Source organism: Oncorhynchus masou, chromosome 1, assembly GCF_036934945.1.
Source record: "Oncorhynchus masou masou isolate Uvic2021 chromosome 1, UVic_Omas_1.1, whole genome shotgun sequence".
NCBI classification, from domain to species: Eukaryota; Metazoa; Chordata; class Actinopteri; order Salmoniformes; family Salmonidae; genus Oncorhynchus; species Oncorhynchus masou.
Window position 1 is genome coordinate 79,327,046 of NC_088212.1, and position 19,433 is coordinate 79,346,478.

General features: G+C 57.8%; 1 protein-coding gene across 1 annotated transcript in view; it reads left to right on the forward strand.

The window, feature by feature from the left end:
- The first annotated feature begins 10,327 nt into the window (after positions 1 to 10,327).
- LOC135551275 (solute carrier family 12 member 4-like) overlaps positions 10,328 to 19,433 on the forward strand; it is a 67,614-nt gene continuing 58,508 nt past the window's right edge. Inside the window, 1 exon segment of the mRNA XM_064982547.1 lies at positions 10,328 to 10,655. Coding sequence (XP_064838619.1) covers positions 10,517 to 10,655 — 139 coding nt within the window. The 5' untranslated portion in view covers positions 10,328 to 10,516.

Genomic DNA, 19,433 nt, shown 5'->3' on the forward strand with positions numbered 1-19,433 from the left:
GGAGCAGTGGGGGCTGGAGCAGTGGTGGGGCTGGGGCTGGAGCTGGGACTGGGGCTGGGACTGGGGCTGGAGCAGCGGCTGGGACTGGGGCTGGAGCAGTGGTTGGGGCTGGAGTGGTTGGGGCTGGAGCGGCTGGGACTGGGGCTGGAGCAGCGGCTGGGACTGGGGCTGGAGTTGTGGTTGGGGCTGGAGCAGGGCTGGGACTGGGGCTGGAGCACTGGGGCTGGGACTGGGGCTGGGACTGGGGCTGGAGCAGTGGCTGGGGCTGGAGCTGGGGCTGGAGCAGTGTTTGGGGCTGGAGCAGTGGTTGGGGCTGGAGCTGGAGCAGCGGCTGGGACTGGGGCTGGACTGGGGCTGGAGCAGCGGCTGGGACTGGGGCTGGAGCAGTGGTTGGGGCTGGAGCAGTGGTTGGGGCTGGAGCAGCGGCTGGGACTGGGGCTGGAGCAGCGGCTGGGACTGGGGCTGGAGCAGGCTGGGACTGGGGCTGGAGGACTGGGGCTGGAGCAGGGCTGGGACTGGGGCTGGAGCAGCGGCTGGAGGGGCTGGGACTGGGGCTGGAGCAGCTGGTTGGGGCTGGAGCAGTGGTTGGGGCTGGAGTGGCTGGGAGCTGGGCTGGGACTGGGGCTGGAGCAGCGGCTGGGACTGGGGCTGGAGAGCAGTGATTGGGGCTGGAGCAGTGGTTGGGGCTGGAGCAGCTGGGGAGGACTGGGGCTGGACTGGGGCTGGAGCAGCGGCTGGGACTGGGGCTGGAGCAGCTGGAGAAGTGGCTGGGACTGGGGCTGGAGCAGTGGCTTGGGGCTGGAGCAGTGGTTGGGGCTGGAGCAGTGGCTGGGGCTGGAGGAGGCTGGGCTGGAGCAGCGGCTGGGACTGGGGCTGGGACTGGGGCTGGAGCAGTGGTTGGGGCTGGAGCAGAGGCTGGGACTGGGGCTGGAGCAGTGGTTGGGGCTGGAGACTGGGGCTGGAGCAGCGGCTGGGACTGGGGCTGGAGCAGTGGTTGGGGCTGGAGCAGTGGTTGGGGCTGGAGCTGGGACTGGGGTGGCTGGGACTGGGGCTGGCAGTGGTTGGGGCTGGAGCAGAGGCTGGGACTGGGGCTGGAGCAGCGGCTGGGGGGCACTGGGGACTGGGGGAGCAGCGGCTGGGACTGGGGCTGGAGCAGTGGTTGGGGCTGGAGCAGTGGCTGGGCAGAGGCTGGGACTGGGGCTGGAGCAGTGGTTGGGGCTGGAGCAGGGGCTGGGACTGGGGCTGGAGCAGCGACTGGGGCTGGAGCAGTGGTTGGGGCTGGAGCAGTGGCTGGGGCTGGAGGGGCTGGGACTGGGGGAGCAGTGGTTGGGGCTGGAGCAGTGGACTGGGGCTGGAGGCTGGAGCAGCGGCTGGGACTGGGGCTGGAGCAGTGGTTGGGGCTGGAGCAGTGGTTGGGGCTGGGCTGGGACTGGGGCTGGAGCAGCGGCTGGGACTGGGGCTAGAGCAGTGGTTGGGGCTGGAGCAGTGGTTGGGGCTGGAGCAGAGGCTGGGACTGGGGCTGGAGTGGTTGGGGCAGCGGCTGGGACTGGGGCTGGAGCAGTGGTTGGGGCTGGAGCAGCTGGGGCTGGGACTGGGGCTGGAGCAGGGGCTGGGCTGGAGCGGCTGGGACTGGGGCTGGAGCAGTGGTTGGGGCTGGAGCAGTGGTTGGGGCTGGAGCTGGGAGAGGCTGGGACTGGGGCTGGAGCAGCTGGGACTGGGGCTGGGGAGCGGCTGGGACTGGGGCTGGAGCAGTGGTTTGGGCTGGAGCAGTGGTTGGGGCTGGGACTGGGGCTGGACTGGGGCAGCGACTGGGGCTGGAGCAGGGGCTGGGACTGGGGCTGGAGCTGGGGCTGGAGCAGTGGTTGGGGCTGGAGCAGCTGGAGGCTGGGACTGGGGCTGGAGCAGCGGCTGGGACTGGGGCTGGAGCAGTGGTTGGGCTGGAGCAGTGGTTGGGGGGCTGGGGAGCAGCGGCTGGGACTGGGGCTGGAGCAGTGGTTGGGGCTGGAGCAGTGGTTGGGGCTGGGACTGGGGCTGGAGCAGGGGCTGGGACTGGGGCTGGAGAGTGGTTGGGGCTGGTTGGGGCTGGAGCAGTGGTTGGGGCTGGAGCAGTGGCTGGGACTGGGGCTGGAGCAGCGGCTGGGACTGGGGCTGGAGCAGTGGTTGGGGCTGGAGCAGGGGTTGGGGCTGGGGCTGGAGCAGCTGGGACTGGGGCTGGGGCTGGAGCAGAGGCTGGGACTGGGGCTGGAGCAGTGGTTGGGGCTGGAGCAGAGGCTGGGACTGGGGCTGGAGCAGCGACTGGGGGGGCTGGAGAGCAGCGGCTGGACTGGAGGACTGGGGCTGGGGAGAGTTGGGCTGGGGCTGGAGCAGTGGTTGGGGCTGGAGCAGCTGGACTGGGGCTGGAGCACTGGGGCTGGAGCAGCGGCTGGGACTGGGGCTGGAGCAGTGGTTGGGGCTGGAGCAGAGGCTGGGACTGGGGCTGGAGCAGCGGCTGGGACTGGGGCTGGAGCAGTGGTTGGGGCTGGAGCAGCGGCTGGGACTGGGGCTGGAGCAGTGGTTGGGGGGGCAGTGGCTGGAGCAGCAGGCTGGGACTGGGGCTGGAGCAGTGGTTGGGGCTGGAGCAGTGGCTGGGGCTGGAGCAGCGGCTGGGACTGGGGCTGGAGCAGCTGGACTGGGGCTGGAGCAGTGGTTGGGGCTGGAGCAGCTGGGCTGGGACTGGAGCAGCAGTGGCTGGGACTGGGGCTGGAGCAGTGGTTGGGGCTGGAGCAGCTGGAGGGGCTGGGACTGGGGCTGGAGCAGTTGGGACTGGGGCTGGAGCAGCTGGAGCGCTGGGACTGGGGCTGGAGCAGTGACTGGGGCTGGAGCAGTGGTTGGGGCTGGAGCAGTGGTTGGGGCTGGAGCAGAGGCTGGGACTGGGGCTGGAGCAGCGGCTGGGACTGGGGCTGGAGCAGTGGTTGGGGCTGGAGCAGAGGCTGGGACTGGGGCTGGAGCAGTGGTTGGGGCTGGAGCAGGGGCTGGGACTGGGGCTGGAGCAGCGACTGGGGCTGGAGACTGGGGCTGGAGCAGCGGCTGGGACTGGAGGGGCTGGGCAGTGGTTGGGGCTGGAGCAGTGGTTGGGGCTGGAGGGGCTGGGGCTGGAGCAGCGGCTGGGACTGGGGCTGGAGCAGTGGTTGGGGCTGGAGCAGTGGTTGGGGCTGGAGCAGAGGCTGGGACTGGGGCTGGAGCAGCGGCTGGGACTGGGGCTGGAGCAGTGGTTGGGGCTGGAGCAGCTGGGCTGGGGCTGGACTGGAGCTGGGACTGGGGCTAGAGCAGTGGTTGGGGCTGGAGCAGTGGTTGGGGCTGGAGCAGAGGCTGGGACTGGGGCTGGAGCAGCGGCTGGGACTGGGGCTGGAGCAGTGGTTGGGGCTGGAGCAGAGGCTGGGACTGGGGCTGGAGCAGCGACTGGGGCTGGAGCAGGGGCTGGGACTGGGGCTGGAGCAGCGACTGGGGGGAGCAGCGGCTGGGACTGGGGCTGGAGCAGTGGTTGGGTCTGGAGCAGTGGTTTGAAGGGCTGGGACTGGGGCTGGAGCAGTGGCTGGAGCAGTGGTTGGGGCTGGGGCTGGAGCAGCGGCTGGGCTGGGACTGGGGCTGGAGCAGTGGTTGGGGCTGGAGCAGAGGCTGGGACTGGGGCTGGGACTGGGGCTGGAGCAGTGGTTGGGGCTGGAGCAGAGGCTGGGACTGGGGCTGGAGCAGTGGTTGGGGCTGGAGCAGTGGTTGGGGCTGGGAGCTGGGCTGGGGCTGGAGCAGCGACTGGAGCAGAGGCTGGGCTGGAGCAGTGGTTGGGGCTGGAGCAGGGGCTGGGACTGGAGCAGCGGCTGGGACTGGGGCTGGAGCAGTGGGGCTGGGTTGGGGCTGGAGCGGCTGGACTGGGGCAGTGGTTGGGGCTGGAGCAGCGGCTGGGACTGGCTTGGTGGCAGTGGTTGGGGGAGCAGCGGCTGGGACTGGAGCAGCACTGGGGCTGGGACTGGAGCAGGCTGGGACTGGGGCTGGAGGGACTGGGGCTGGGACTAGAGGGGTTGGGGGGACTGGGGGCTGGAGCAGCGGCTGGGACTGGGGCTGGAGCAGTGGTTGGGGCTGGAGCAGTGGTTGGGGCTGGAGCAGCGGCTGGGGCTGGAGCAGCGGCTGGGACTGGGGCTAGAGCAGTGGTTGGGGCTGGAGCAGTGGTTGGGGCTGGAGCAGAGGCTGGGACTGGGGCTGGAGCAGCAGAGGCTGGGCTGGGACTGGGGCTGGAGCAGCTGGGCTTGGGGCTGGAGCAGAGGCTGGGACTGGGGCTGGAGCAGTGACTGGGGCTGGGAGCAGGGGCTGGGACTGGGGCTGGAGCAGCGCAGCCGGCTGGGACTGGGGAGCAGTGGTTGGGGCTGGAGCGGCTGGGGCTGGAGGACTGGGGCTGGAGCAGTGGTTGGGGCTGGAGCAGTGGTTGGGGCTGGAGAAGTGGACTGGGAGCTGGGGCTGGAGCAGGCTGGGCGGCTGGGACTGGGGCTGGAGCAGTGGTTGGGGCTGGGAGCAGAGGCTGGGACTGGGGCTGGGAGCAGCGGCTGGGACTGGGGCTGGAGCAGTGGGGTTGGGGCTGGAGCTGGGACTGGGGCTGGTTGGGGCTGGGCTGGAGCAGAGGCTGGGACTGGGGCTGGAGCAGCGGCTGGGACTGGGGCTGGAGCAGCAGTGGTGGAGGGGCTGGGCTGGAGCAGTGGCTGGGACTGGAGCAGTGGTTGGGGCTGGGCTGGGACTGGGGCTGGAGCAGCGGTTGGGGCTGGAGCAGTGGTTGGGGCTGGAGCAGAGCTGGTTGGGGCTGGAGGAGCAGAGGCTGGGACTGGGGCTGGAGCAGTGGTGGGGCTTGGGCTGGGGAGCAGCTGGGCTGGGAGCTGGGGCTGGAGCAGTGGTTGGGGCTGGAGCAGAGGCTGGGACTGGGGCTGGAGCAGCGGCTGGGACTGGGGCTGGAGCAGTGGTTGGGGCTGGAGCAGAGGCTGGGAGGCTGGGACTGGGGCTGGGGCTGGAGCAGTGGTTGGGGCTGGAGCAGGGGCTGGGACTGGGGCTGGAGCAGTGGTTGGGGCTGGAGCAGTGGTGGAGCAGAGGCTGGGACTGGGGCTGGAGCTGGGGTTGGGGCTGGTTGGGGCTGGAGCAGGGGCTGGGACTGGGGCTGGAGCAGCTGGAGCAGTGGACTGGGGCTGGAGCAGTGGTTGGGGCTGGAGCAGGGGCTGGGACTGGGGCTGGAGCAGTGGTTGGGGCTGGAGCAGGGCTGGGACTGGGGCTGGAGAAGAGGCTGGGACTGGGGCTAGAGCAGTGGTTGGGGCTGGAGCTGTGGTTGGGGCTGGAGCAGTGGTTGGGGCTCGAGCAGCGGCTGGGACTGGGGCTGGAGCAGTTGTTGGGGCTGGAGCAGCGGCTGGGACTGGGGCTGGAGCAGCGGCTGGGACTGGGGCTGGAGCAGTGGTTGGGGCTGGAGCAGTGGTTGGGGCTGGAGCAGAGGCTGGGACTGGGGCTGGAGAAGCGGCTGGGACTGGGGCTAGAGCAGTGGTTGGGGCTGGAGCTGTGGTTGGGGCTGGAGCAGTGGTTGGGGCTGGAGCAGCGGCTGGGACTGGGGCTGGAGCAGCGGCTGGGACTGGGGCTAGAGCAGTGGTTGGGGCTGGAGCAGTGGATGGGGCTGGAGCAGCGGCTGGGACTGGGGCTGGAGCAGTGGTTGGGGCTGGAGCAGAGGCTGGGACTGGGGCTGGAGCAGTTGTTGGGGCTGGAGCAGGGGCTGGGACTGGTGCTGGAGCAGCGACGGGCTGGAGCAGCGGCTGGGACTGGGGCTGGAGCAGTGGTTGGGTCTGGAGCAGTGGTTGGGGCTGGAGAAGTGGCTGGGACTGGTGCTGGAGCAGCGGCTGGGACTGGGGCTGGAGCAGTGGTTGGGGCTGGAGCAGGGGCTGGGACTGGTGCTGGAGCAGCGACTGGGGCTGGAGCAGCGGCTGGGACTGGGGCTAGAGCAGTGGTTGGGGCTGGAGCAGTGGTTGGGGCTGGAGCAGAGGCTGGGACTGGGGCTGGAGAAGCGGCTGGGACTGGAGCTGGAGCAGCGACTGGGGCTGGAGCAGTGGTTGGGGCTGGAGCAGGGGCTGGGACTGGAGCAGTGGTTGGGGCTGGAGCAGTGGTTGGGGCTCGAGCAGCGGCTGGGACTGGAGCATGGGAGTGTATTTGAATCAGTGTATTTGAGTATTTCAAAAACTTTCCAAGTGTCTTTCCAAATACCCAGGTCTGATATTTTTACTCAAAAAGGTCTATTGAAACTGATTCTGTATTACTGAATTGAACTTAAAGACACACTGTACTGTATATTGAACTGTTCTGCATATTATTGTGACTGTTACAAGGCAGGCCAAAGTACAATATGTGACATTGCCAGCATTGCTTGGATTACACAAGAAAGTCAGACGGTTTAATTTCCTAACACAGTCATTGAACTGTGAACCATAAACTGAAAACAGTCAGTTTGGCTATTGTGCAATAAGATAGAAGGGGGTAAATATGTAAACCCATGACATCCACTACATAATATAATAATAATAGTATGTGCCATTTAGCAGATGTTTTTATTCAAAGTGACTTACAGTATTGAGTGAGCGCAAACATATCCGTACGGGTGAGTCTTGAGTGACCCCAATGAGAATTGAACCCATAACCCTGGTATTGCAACTTGTAAGTGCCATGCTCTACCAACTGTGGCAGCGTATTCTACAGAGGCCCCAGAAGTCTAAAGAGAGCAGAAGAGTCGAGCTCAAATGACTTAAAATAGGACGTTTAATGGGCCTCTGTAATTACAGGCCCTGTGATCTGTCTTCCTGGGGACTTCTGGCTCTCAGTGAAAGAGGGAAGGAAAGAGATGATGTTATTTAAGGTTCGTTCCCCTGATATCTTAAATAGATGCCATGAAACGCACAACTAAAATGGCCTGTTCTGGATTATGGGTAAAAATGTATTAGATGGCTATTTATATTTACAGGAGGCCAACATTCTCTTACCTATAATTTACATTGTTACTTTAATGTCACAGTACCCTACATTTCACTTGAAATGTATGTCAAACAAAAAACAATGATTAGAAAGTTAAAACAAACCATACAGCTCTAGGGAGGAGTGCCAAAGACATGAGAGCACATGAGGTTTTTCTTCCAGCTGCAGTCTGTTACTGATGCTTTGGGTTGGGTCGTTGTGGTAAAGACGCTGTAAAGATTCTGTTGTAAAGATTCCGTTCATGTTTATTTTACTGTATACAGTAATTGTACTGTATAATTTTACTGTATTGTATTACAGCTATAAGGCCTAAAAGGAAAGCAGAATAATTTATATTGTAGGCCTACACAGTTTAGGAATACACAGGATGTTGCTGTCTGTTCCTCAGGTCAAAGGCTGATATGACATCAGCATTATGTTGTTTGTAGGAATAGGAGGGGGAGAGTTGGGTAGTTCACTGTGTCATATTTTCCTCTGCTTATGCCAAACGCAGGGTTTGTGTTACACGCTTTCTCTCTCTCTCTCACTCCCTCTCTGTCTCTCGCTCCCTGTCTCTCTCGCTCTCTTTCTCTCTCTCTCATTCTCTCTCGTCTCTCTCCGTCTCGCTCTCTCTCTCTCACTCCCTCTCTCGACTCTCTTTATCTCTCTCTCTTTTCTCTCGCACTCTCTCTCTCTCTCACTCCCTCTCTGTCTCTCTCTCCCTGTCTCTCTCGCTCTCTTTCTCTCTCTCTCATTCTCTCTCGTCTCTCTCCGTCTCGCTCTCTCTCTCTCTCACTCCCTCTCTCGACTCTCTTTATCTCTCTCTCTTTTCTCTCGCACTCTCTCTCTCTCTCACTCCCTCTCTGTCTCTCTCTCCCTGTCTCTCTCGCTCTCTTTCTCTCTCTCTCATTCTCTCTCGTCTCTCTCCGTCTCGCTCTCTCTCTCTCACTCCCTCTCTCGACTCTCTTTATCTCTCTCTCTTTTCTCTCGCACTCTCTCTCTCTCTCAAACAAACACGTGGTTTATTTGATTATTTTCCAAACTGCCACGTCTCAGATACACAGAGGACTGTTTGTCAGTCAGTCTGTGTGTGTGTGTGTGTGTGTGTGTGTGTGTGTGTGTGTGTGTGTGTGTGTGTGTGTGTGTGTGTGTGTGTGTGTGTGTGTGTGTGTGTGTGTGTGTGTGTGTGTGTGTGTGTGTGTGTGTGTGTGTGTGTGTGTGTGTGTGAGTGTGAGAGACAGTGTTCAGTGTGGAGAGAGTCAATTAACAACATATCCATGGAATGGGTTTCTCTGCTGTCCCTATTTTCTCCCTCTCTCTCAGTATATGACCACTGAGTATATGATATGAGTCAGTGGTGCTGACGACAGTGGGACACTGACTGTGTTTCAGAGTCCTCTCCTCCCCTGCCAGACTGAGTATATGATATGAGTCAGTGGTGCTGACGACAGTGGGACACTGACTGTTTCAGAGTCCTCTCCTCCCCTGCCAGACTGAGTATATGATATGAGTCAGTGGTGCTGACGACAGTGGGACACTGACTGTGTCTGAGTCCTCTCCTCCCCTGCCAGACTGAGTATATGATATGAGTCAGTGGTGCTGACGACAGTGGGACACTGACTGTGTCTGAGTCCTCTCCTCCCCTGCCAGACTGAGTATATGATATGAGTCAGTGGTGCTGACGACAGTGGGACACTGACTGTGTCTGAGTCCTCTCCTCCCCTGCCAGACTGAGTATATGATATGAGTCAGTGGTGCTGACGACAGTGGGACACTGACTGTGTTTCAGAGTCCTCTCCTCCCCTGCCAGACTGAGTATATGATATGAGTCAGTGGTGCTGACGACAGTGGGACACTGACTGTGTCTGAGTCCTCTCCTCCCCTGCCAGACTGAGTATATGATATGAGTCAGTGGTGCTGACGACAGTGGGACACTGACTGTGTCTGAGTCCTCTCCTCCCCTGCCAGACTGAGTATATGATATGAGTCAGTGGTGCTGACGACAGTGGGACACTGACTGTGTCTGAGTCCTCTCCTCCCCTGCCAGACTGAGTATATGATATGAGTCAGTGGTGCTGACGACAGTGGGACACTGACTGTGTCTGAGTCCTCTCCTCCCCTGCCAGACTGAGTATATGATATGAGTCAGTGGTGCTGACGACAGTGGGACACTGACTGTGTCTGAGTCCTCTCCTCCCCTGCCAGACTGAGTATATGATATGAGTCAGTGGTGCTGACGACAGTGGGACACTGACTGTGTCTGAGTCCTCTCCTCCCCTGCCAGACTGAGTATATGATATGAGTCAGTGGTGCTGATGACAGTGGGACACTGACTGTGTCTGAGTCCTCTCCTCCCCTGCCAGACTGAGTATATGATATGAGTCAGTGGTGCTGACGACAGTGGGACACTGACTGTGTCTGAGTCCTCTCCTCCCCTGCCAGACTGAGTATATGATATGAGTCAGTGGTGCTGACGACAGTGGGACACTGACTGTGTCTGAGTCCTCTCCTCCCCTGCCAGACTGAGTATATGATATGAGTCAGTGGTGCTGACGACAGTGGGACACTGACTGTGTCTGAGTCCTCTCCTCCCCTGCCAGACTGAGTATATGATATGAGTCAGTGGTGCTGACGACAGTGGGACACTGACTGTGTCTGAGTCCTCTCCTCCCCTGCCAGACTGAGTATATGATATGAGTCAGTGGTGCTGACGACAGTGGGACACTGACTGTGTCTGAGTCCTCTCCTCCCCTGCCAGACTGAGTATATGATATGAGTCAGTGGTGCTGTGCTGACGACAGTGGGACACTGACTGTGTCTGAGTCCTCTCCTCCCCTGCCAGACTGAGTATATGATATGAGTCAGTGGTGCTGACGACAGTGGGACACTGACTGTGTCTGAGTCCTCTCCTCCCCTGCCAGACTGAGTATATGATATGAGTCAGTGGTGCTGACGACAGTGGGACACTGACTGTGTCTGAGTCCTCTCCTCCCCTGCCAGACTGAGTATATGATATGAGTCAGTGGTGCTGACGACAGTGGGACACTGACTGTGTCTGAGTCCTCTCCTCCCCTGCCAGACTGAGTATATGATATGAGTCAGTGGTGCTGACGACAGTGGGACACTGACTGTGTCTGAGTCCTCTCCTCCCCTGCCAGACTGAGTATATGATATGAGTCAGTGGTGCTGACGACAGTGGGACACTGACTGTGTGTCTGAGTCCTCTCCTCCCCTGCCAGACTGAGTATCCCAGGCTACATGACAGGCAGCACCTCTTTTATTCACACAAGCAGCCCAGGAGGCCGGCCTGGTCGGGGCTGGTAGAGGGGGCAGGGCTATGGTATGGTAATGTGCTCAGAGGAAGTGAGCGCAGGGTAGTGGAATGCTGCTGAGATTAGTAGGACTGACTGACTGCCTGGGAGTTGAGCTGGCTGATCAAGGCTGGCAGGACAGCGCTAACCGCTAGCTGCTAAAAGCCTATCCGGAGATACTGGGGATTACGGCCTAACCAGCATATGAAAACATGCCCCATTTCACAGTGGTACCGGTAGAGGACAGCGCTACGTCCAACTATGACAGTCTGGAAGGAATTAACTGGGTGGACTACAGAGACACAGGACAGGGGGGACACCCTGGACATCTAGACACTGTCAGCTCTGATGGTGAGTCTCTCTCTCTCGCTCTTTCTCAGACAACTGTTCCTCTCAACTCTTTACAAAGTAGAACAACATAGTTGTCTTGTTAACTAAGAACTGCTTGGAAGAACAGACAGACAACTGAGATGTTTTCTATAGTGTGTTGTTATGAGTGTGACCTGAGGAGAAGTTGTGGGTATGCTTTACATTGTCCTGGGGGCTGGCTGAGACAGAACAGCTGGTTGTATGTTTACCATGGCAATCCTCCAACCTCCCTGGCAGATTTCCTTTCCTGGAAGACAGTTTTCCAGACTATTTTTGACAGCAATTTTCTGTGGGATGTTATCGTGGGATTTCAGAGATTCAGGACAGACTCAGGAAGATTACCCCATCATGAGCCCCCTCATGCCAAATATGTCTGTGGTGACAAAGGGAACATAATTGGAGGGCGAGGGTGGGGGATGAGGAGGAGGGGGTAGAGGGGGCGGAGAGGCAGGGGGACCAGCCCTGCTTAGACCTCAAGTGTTCCATCCGACAAAAGATGGAGCCCTCTTTGTGCAAAGCGTTTCTTTCTTCTCACACACAGGGGTTGAGCAGGATGTTAAACCGCTGGGAAACAGATTTTTCTCCCTTTTCTTTCTTTTCCCTCTTTCAGTTTCTCAATTCGCTTCTGTATCAAGTACGAGAAAGTGGGTAAACCACTCCTAGGTGGAGAGGAGAGTTTGTAGCCGGGGGGCAGGATTATATGAGACTGCTGATATGCAGGGCTGACATGGGAACCGACCAGGCGTGAGTCTGCTGTATGAGGGAGAGAAAGGAGAGCTTTAATAAAAGAGAGCTGCCTCGTAATGAAGCATCCACACAAAACCACAGGCTGGCCGGCCGGGCACACAGACCTACCCTCCATTACTGCCAGGGTAATGAATACACCACCATCACAGGCTGGCCGGCCGGGCACACAGACCTACCCTCCATTACTGCCAGGGTAATGAATACACCACCATCACAGGCTGGCCGGCCGGGCACACAGACCTACCCCTGCCTGGCCTTCCATCCATTACTGCCAGGGTAATGAATACACCACCACCACAGGCTGGCCGGCCGGGCACACAGACCTACCCCTGCCTGGCCTTCCATCCATTACTGCCAGGGTAGTGAATACACCACCACCACAGGCTGGCCAGCCAGGCACACAGACCTACCCCTGCCTGGTCTTCCATCCATTACTGCCAGGGTAATGAATACACCACCATCACAGGCTGGCCGGCCGGGCACACAGACCTACCCCTGCCTGGTCTTCCATCCATTACTGCCAGGGTAATGAATACACCACCATCACAGGCTGGCCGGCCGGGAACACAGACCTACCCCTGCCTGGCCTTCCATCCATTACTGCCAGGGTAATGAATACACCACCATCACAGGCTGGCCAGCCAGGCACACAGACCTACCCTCCATTACTGCCAGGGTAATGAATACACCCCCATCACAGGCTGGCCAGCCAAGCACACAGACCTACCCCGCCTGGTCTTCCATCCATTACTGCCAGGGAAATGAATACACCACCATCACAGGCTGGCCGGCCGGGCACACAGACCTACCCCTGCCTGGTCTTCCATCCATTACTGCCAGGGTAATGAATACACCACCATCACAGGCTGGCCGGCCGGGCACACAGACCTACCCCTGCCTGGCCTTCCATCCATTACTGCCAGGGTAATGAATACACCCCCATCACAGGCTGGCCAGCCAGGCACACAGACCTACCCCTGCCTGGCCTTCCATCCATTACTGCCAGGGTAATGAATACACCACCATCACAGGCTGGCCGGCCGGGCACACAGACCTACCCCTGCCTGGCCTTCCATCCATTACTGCCAGGGTAATGAATACACCCCCATCACAGGCTGGCCAGCCAGGCACACAGACCTACCCTCCATTACTGCCAGGGTAATGAATACACCACCATCACAGGCTGGCCAGCCAGGCACACAGACCTACCCTCCATTACTGCCAGGGTAATGAATACACCCCCATCACAGGCTGGCCAGCCAAGCACACAGACCTACCCCTGCCTGGTCTTCCATCCATTACTGCCAGGGAAATGAATACACCACCATCACAGGCTGGCCGGCCGGGCACACAGACCTACCCCTGCCTGGTCTTCCATCCATTACTGCCAGGGTAATGAATACACCACCATCACAGGCTGGCCGGCCGGGCACACAGACCTACCCCTGCCTGGCCTTCCATCCATTACTGCCAGGGTAATGAATACACCCCCATCACAGGCTGGCCAGCCAGGCACACAGACCTACCCTCCATTACTGCCAGGGTAATGAATACACCACCATCACAGGCTGGCCAGCCAGGCACACAGACCTACCCCTGCCTGGTCTTCCATCCATTACTGCCAGGGTAATGAATACACCACCATCACAGGCTGGCCGGCCGGGCACACAGACCTACCCCTGCCTGGCCTTCCATCCATTACTGCCAGGGTAATGAATACACCACCATCACAGGCTGGCCAGCCAGGCACACAGACCTACCCCTGCATGGCCTTCCATCCATTACTGCCAGGGTAATGAATACACCCCCATCACAGGCTGGCCAGCCGGGCACACAGACCTACCCTCCATTACTGCCAGGGTAATGAATACACCCCCATCACAGGCTGGCCAGCCGGGCACACAGACCTACCCTCCATTACTGCCAGGGTAATGAATACACCCCCATCACAGGCTGGCCAGCCAGGCACACAGACCTACCCTCCATTACTGCCAGGGTAATGAATACACCCCCATCACAGGCTGGCTAGCCAGGCACACAGACCTACCCTCCACTACTGCCAGGGTAATGAATACACCACCATCACAGGCTGGCCAGCCAGGCACACAGACCTACCCTCCACTACTGCCAGGGTAATGAATACACCACCATCACAGGCTGGCCAGCCAGGCACACAGACCTACCCTCCATTACTGCCAGGGTAATGAATACACCACCATCACAGGCTGGCCGGCCGGGAACACAGACCTACCCTCCATTACTGCCAGGGTAGTGAATACACCACCATCACAGGCTGGCCAGCCGGGAACACAGACCTACCCTCCATTACTGCCAGGGTAATGAATACACCCCCATCACAGGCTGGCCAGCCAGGCACACAGACCTACCCTCCATTACTGCCAGGGTAATGAATACACCCCCATCACAGGCTGGCCAGCCAGGCACACAGACCTACCCCTGCATGGCCTTCCATCCATTACTGCCAGGGTAGTGAATACACCACCATCACAGGCTGGCCAGCCAGGCACACAGACCTACCCCTGCCTGGCCTTCCATCCATTACTGCCAGGGTAATGAATACACCCCCATCACAGGCTGGCCAGCCAGGCACGCAGACCTACCCTCCATTACTGCCAGGGTAATGAATACACCACCATCACAGGCTGGCCAGCCAGGCACACAGACCTACCCCTGCCTGGCCTTCCATCCATTACTGCCAGGGTAATGAATACACCCCCATCACAGGCTGGCCAGCCAGGCACGCAGACCTACCCTCCATTACTGCCAGGGTAGTGAATACACCCCCATCACAGGCTGGCCAGCCAGGCACACAGACCTACCCCTGCCTGACCTACCCTCCATTACTGCCAGGGTAGTGAATACACCCCCATCACAGGCTGGCCAGCCAGGCACACAGACCTACCCCTGCCTGGCCTTCCATCCATTACTGCCAGGGTAGTGAATACACCACCATCACAGGCTGGCCAGCCAGGCACACAGACCTAACCCTGCCTGGCCTTCCATCCATTACTGCCAGGGTAGTGAATACACCCCCATCACAGGCTGGCCAGCCAGGCACACAGACCTACCCCTGCCTGGCCTTCCATCCATTACTGCCAGGGTAGTGAATACACCACCATCACAGGCTGGCCAGCCAGGCACACAGACCTACCCCTGCCTGGCCTTCCATCCATTACTGCCAGGGTAGTGAATACACCCCCATCACAGGCTGGCCAGCCGGGCACACAGACCTACCCCTGCCTGGCCTTCCATCCATTACTGCCAGGGTAATGAATACACCCCCATCACAGGCTGGCCAGCCAGGCACACAGACCTACCCCTGCCTGGCCTTCCATCCATTACTGCCAGGGTAATGAATACACCACCATCACAGGCTGGCCAGCCAGGCACACAGACCTACCCCTGCCTGGCCTTCCATCCATTACTGCCAGGGTAATGAATACACCACCATCACAGGCTGGCCAGCCGGGCACACAGACCTACCCCTGCCTGGCCTTCCATCCATTACTGCCAGTGTAATAAATACACCCCCATCACAGGCTGGCCAGCCGGGCACACAGACCTACCCCTGCATGGCCTTCCATCCATTACTGCCAGGGTAGTGAATACACCTCCATCACAGGGCGTGTACACAGTACTGAGTTATAGAGGAAGTGGGAGCTCAATGTTCTGGCCTGGAATTTATTACTATTGTTTCCAAGATAGTTACTATTAGTTGAGCAGTTTTATGGGCAGGGAGAATGGGTGGGCAGGGAGAAAGCGTGGGCGGGGAGAAAGCGTGGGCGGGGAGAATGCGTGGGTGGGGAGAATGCGTGGGTGGGGAGAATGCGTGGGCGGGGAGAAAGCGTGGGCGGGGAGAATGGGTGGGCGGGGAGCAAGCGTGGGCGGGGAGAATGGGTGGGCGGGGAGAATGCGTGGGCGGGGAGAATGCGTGGGCGGGGAGAATGCGTGGGCGGGAAGAATGGGTGGGCGGGGAGAATGCGTGGGCAGGGAGAAAGCGTGTGTGTGTACGTTTGTGGGGCACGTCTTTGTGACTGTGTCCCTGCATGTGGCGGGAACCTATGCCGTAGAGATATTCTCCACAAGACCACAGGACTGATATCATCATCATAGTCAAAAAACACCCTGGAATTATGGGACATCTTTGCCTAAAGTCTCCTCTATATTCCTGGAATTTATGGAATTCATTCATGGCTTGTTTTGTTGGATTTTGGCCTGGGAACAAACTGAAATACAAAGTAAAACAAAGCAAATCTAGTGTTCACAATCTAGTGCTCATAATCTAGTGCTCACAATCTAGTGTTCACGGGCAACCTCAATTTAACCCAGTTTGCAAAAACCCAGCTGTTATGTGTTATCACTGGCAGTTCATGTTTTGTCCATAAGAGGGGCTCCTGAATTAATAAAACAGCTGATGGCATGAAATGACCTGGAATGGTTCTCCAAGCCTGTTGAGCGCTCTCTTTCTGCACATGCCTGTTTTGAGATGACTGTGAACTCTCCCCTTCTTCTTCCTCTTAATCTCTCTCTCTGTCTTTCAGAGAGAGAGAGAGAGAGCTATGTCACCATTTCCCACTGACAGGAAGAATAACATCTAGGAAGTGAGATGGAAACAGATGACTAGGAAGTAGTAAAAATGTATATTATTATCTTGGGTGGAGTGTTGCGTATGTGTTTGTAGGAAAAGGAGGAGTTGTTGGTGAGGTGAAGTGAGGGAGGAGATTGTTGAAGTAAAGGAGGCTATCATAGATGGTGTGATGGAGGGAAGAGGTGTGTGAGTCTGGTATGGTTGGGTAGAGAGGCTGGAGGAGAGGAGGGAGACAGCCACAGTCACAGTGCTAACTCTGTTCCAGGCTGATCGCCCTGCTCTCTCCAGAGCTGGTCTGGACTGGACTACACACTGTGGCCATTGTGCCAGAGAAGCCTTCCACTAGAGTGGTAGCTAGCTAGGAGTCAGTCAGTTCTAGTCAGTCAGCCAGTCAGTTTATCCACTGTACAATATCTGGCAAGGCTGCATTTGCACATGACCGAATTAGTTGTGAGAATTTGTGTGTGTGAAATTGTGTGTTTGAGTGAATGTGTGAGAGAGAGAGTGTCTGAGTGAATGTGTGTGAGAGAGTGTGTCTGAGTGAATGTGTGTGAGAGTGTGTCTGAGTGAATGTGTGTGAGAGAGTGTGTCTGAGTGAATGTGTGTGAGAGAGTGTGTCTGAGTGAATGTGTGTGAGAGAGTGTGTCTGAGTGAATGTGTGTGAGAGAGTGTGTCTGAGTGAATGTGTGTGAGAGAGTGTGTCTGAGTGAATGTGTGTGAGAGAGTGTGTCTGAGTGAATGTGTGTGAGAGAGTGTCTGAGTGAATGTGTGTGAGAGAGTGTGTCTGAGTGAATGTGTGTGAGAGAGTGTGTCTGAGTGAATGTGTGTGAGAGTGTGTCTGAGTGAATGTGTGTGAGAGTGTGTCTGAGTGAATGTGTGTGAGAGAGTGTGTCTGAGTGAATGTTTGTGAGTGAGTGTGTCTGAGTGAATGTGTGTGAGAGTGTGTCTGAGTGAATGTCTGCATCAGCATTATCATCATGTCCTACAGTATTGTTGCCTTGCTGTAATCTAATCCACTATTGAAGGAATCTTTAGTTTTGTCTTCTATACAGAAAACAGTTGGCCTCACACTGAACTGTATAGTACAGAACAGAACAGTAGATTACGTGAGGGGAGAATCATTGTTTTGCTTCCTGGGTCTTCCCAGCCTGTCTTCAGGAGAACAGTGTCCGTTCCTGTCATTCCCAGCCTGTCTTCAGGGGAACAGTGTCCGTTCCTGTCATTCCCAGCCTGTCTTCAGGAGAACAGTGTCCGTTCCTGTCATTCCCAGCCTGTCTTCAGGGGAACAGTGTCCAGTTCCTGTCATTCCCAGCCTGTCTTCAGGGGAACAGTGTCCGTTCCTGTCATTCCCAGCCTGTCTTCAGGAGAACAGTGTCCGTTCCTGTCATTCCCAGCCTGTCTTCAGGAGAACAGTGTCCGTTCCTGTCATTCCCAGCCTGTCTTCAGGGGAACAGTGTCCGTTCCTGTCATTCCCAGCCTGTCTTCAGGAGAACAGTGTCCGTTCCTGTCATTCCCAGCCTGTCTTCAGGAGAACAGTGTCCGTTCCTGTCATTCCCAGCCTGTCTTCAGGAGAACAGTGTCCGTTCCTGTCATTCCCAGCCTGTCTTCAGGGGAACAGTGTCCGTTCCTGTCATTCCCAGCCTGTCTTCAGGAGAACAGTGTCCGTTCCTGTCATTCCCAGCCTGTCTTCAGGAGAACAGTGTCCGTTCCTGTCATTCCCAGCCTGTCTTCAGGAGAACAGTGTCCGTTCCTGTCATTCCCAGCCTGTCTTCAGGAGAACAGTGTCCGTTCCTGTCATTCCCAGCCTGTCTTCAGGAGAACAGTGTCCGTTCCTGTCATTCCCAGCCTGTCTTCAGGGGAACAGTGTCCGTTCCTGTCATTCCCAGCCTGTCTTCAGGAGAACAGTGTCCGTTCCTGTCATTCCCAGCCTGTCTTCAGGAGAACAGTGTCCGTTCCTGTCATTCCCAGCCTGTCTTCAGGGAACAGTGTCCGTTCCTGTCATTCATTCCCAGCCTGTCTTCAGGAGAACAGTGTCCGTTCCTGTCATTCCCAGCCTGTCTTCAGGAGAACAGTGTCCGTTCCTGTCATTCCCAGCCTGTCTTCAGGAGAACAGTGTCCGTTCCTGTCATTCCCAGCCTGTCTTCAGGAGAACAGTGTCCGTTCCTGTCATTCCCAGCCTGTCTTCAGGAGAACAGTGTCCGTTCCTGTCATTCCCAGCCTGTCTTCAGGGGAACAGTGTCCCTGTCATTCCCAGCCTGTCTTCAGGAGAACAGTGTCCGTTCCTGTCATTCCCAGCCTGTCTTCAGGAGAACAGTGTCCGTTCCTGTCATTCCCAGCCTGTCTTCAGGGGAACAGTGTCCGTTCCTGTCATTCCCAGCCTGTCTTCAGGGGAACAGTGTCCGTTCCTGTCATTCCCAGCCTGTCTTCAGGAGAACAGTGTCCGTTCCTGTCATTCCCAGCCTGTCTTCAGGGAACAGTGTCCGTTCCTGTCATTCCCAGCCTGTCTTCAGGAGAACAGTGTCCGTTCCTGTCATTCCCAGCCTGTCTTCAGGAGAACAGTGTCCGTTCCTGTCATTCCCAGCCTGTCTTCAGGAGAACAGTGTCCGTTCCTGTCATTCCCAGCCTGTCTTCAGGAGAACAGTGTCCGTTCCTGTCATTCCCAGCCTGTCTTCAGGAGAACAGTGTCCGTTCCTGTCATTCCCAGCCTGTCTTCAGTGTCCGTTCCTGTCATTCCCAGGTCTTCAGAACAGTGTCCGTTCCTGTCATTCCCAGCCTGTCTTCAGGAGAACAGTGTCCGTTCCTGTCATTCCCAGCCTGTCTTCAGGAGAACAGTGTCCGTTCCTGTCATTCCCAGCCTGTCTTCAGGAGAACAGTGTCCGTTCCTGTCATTCCCAGCCTGTCTTCAGGGGAACAGTGTCCGTTCCTGTCATTCCCAGCCTGTCTTCAGGGAGAACAGTGTCCGTTCCTGTCATTCCCAGCCTGTCTTCAGGAGAACAGTGTCCGTTCCTGTCATTCCCAGCCTGTCTTCAGGGGTCATTCCCAGCCTGTCTTCAGGAGAACAGTGTCCGTTCCTGTCATTCCCAGCCTGTCTTCAGGGGAACAGTGTCCGTTCCTGTCATTCCCAGCCTGTCTTCAGGGGAACAGTGTCCGTTCCTGTCATTCCCAGCCTGTCTTCAGGAGAACAGTGTCCGTTCCTGTCATTCCCAGCCTGTCTTCAGGAGAACAGTGTCCGTTCCTGTCATTATGTCCCACATGCTTCATAGATAGTCTGAACCTCATAGAGATCCACTCTGCAGACAGCTGATTCTGTGTGTGTGGACTGAGTGATGACCGATGGGCTCTGGACAGCTGGACTGCTAATTTGAACCCTGAGACCAGTGACAGATAAAGAGTCAGTCAGAAGA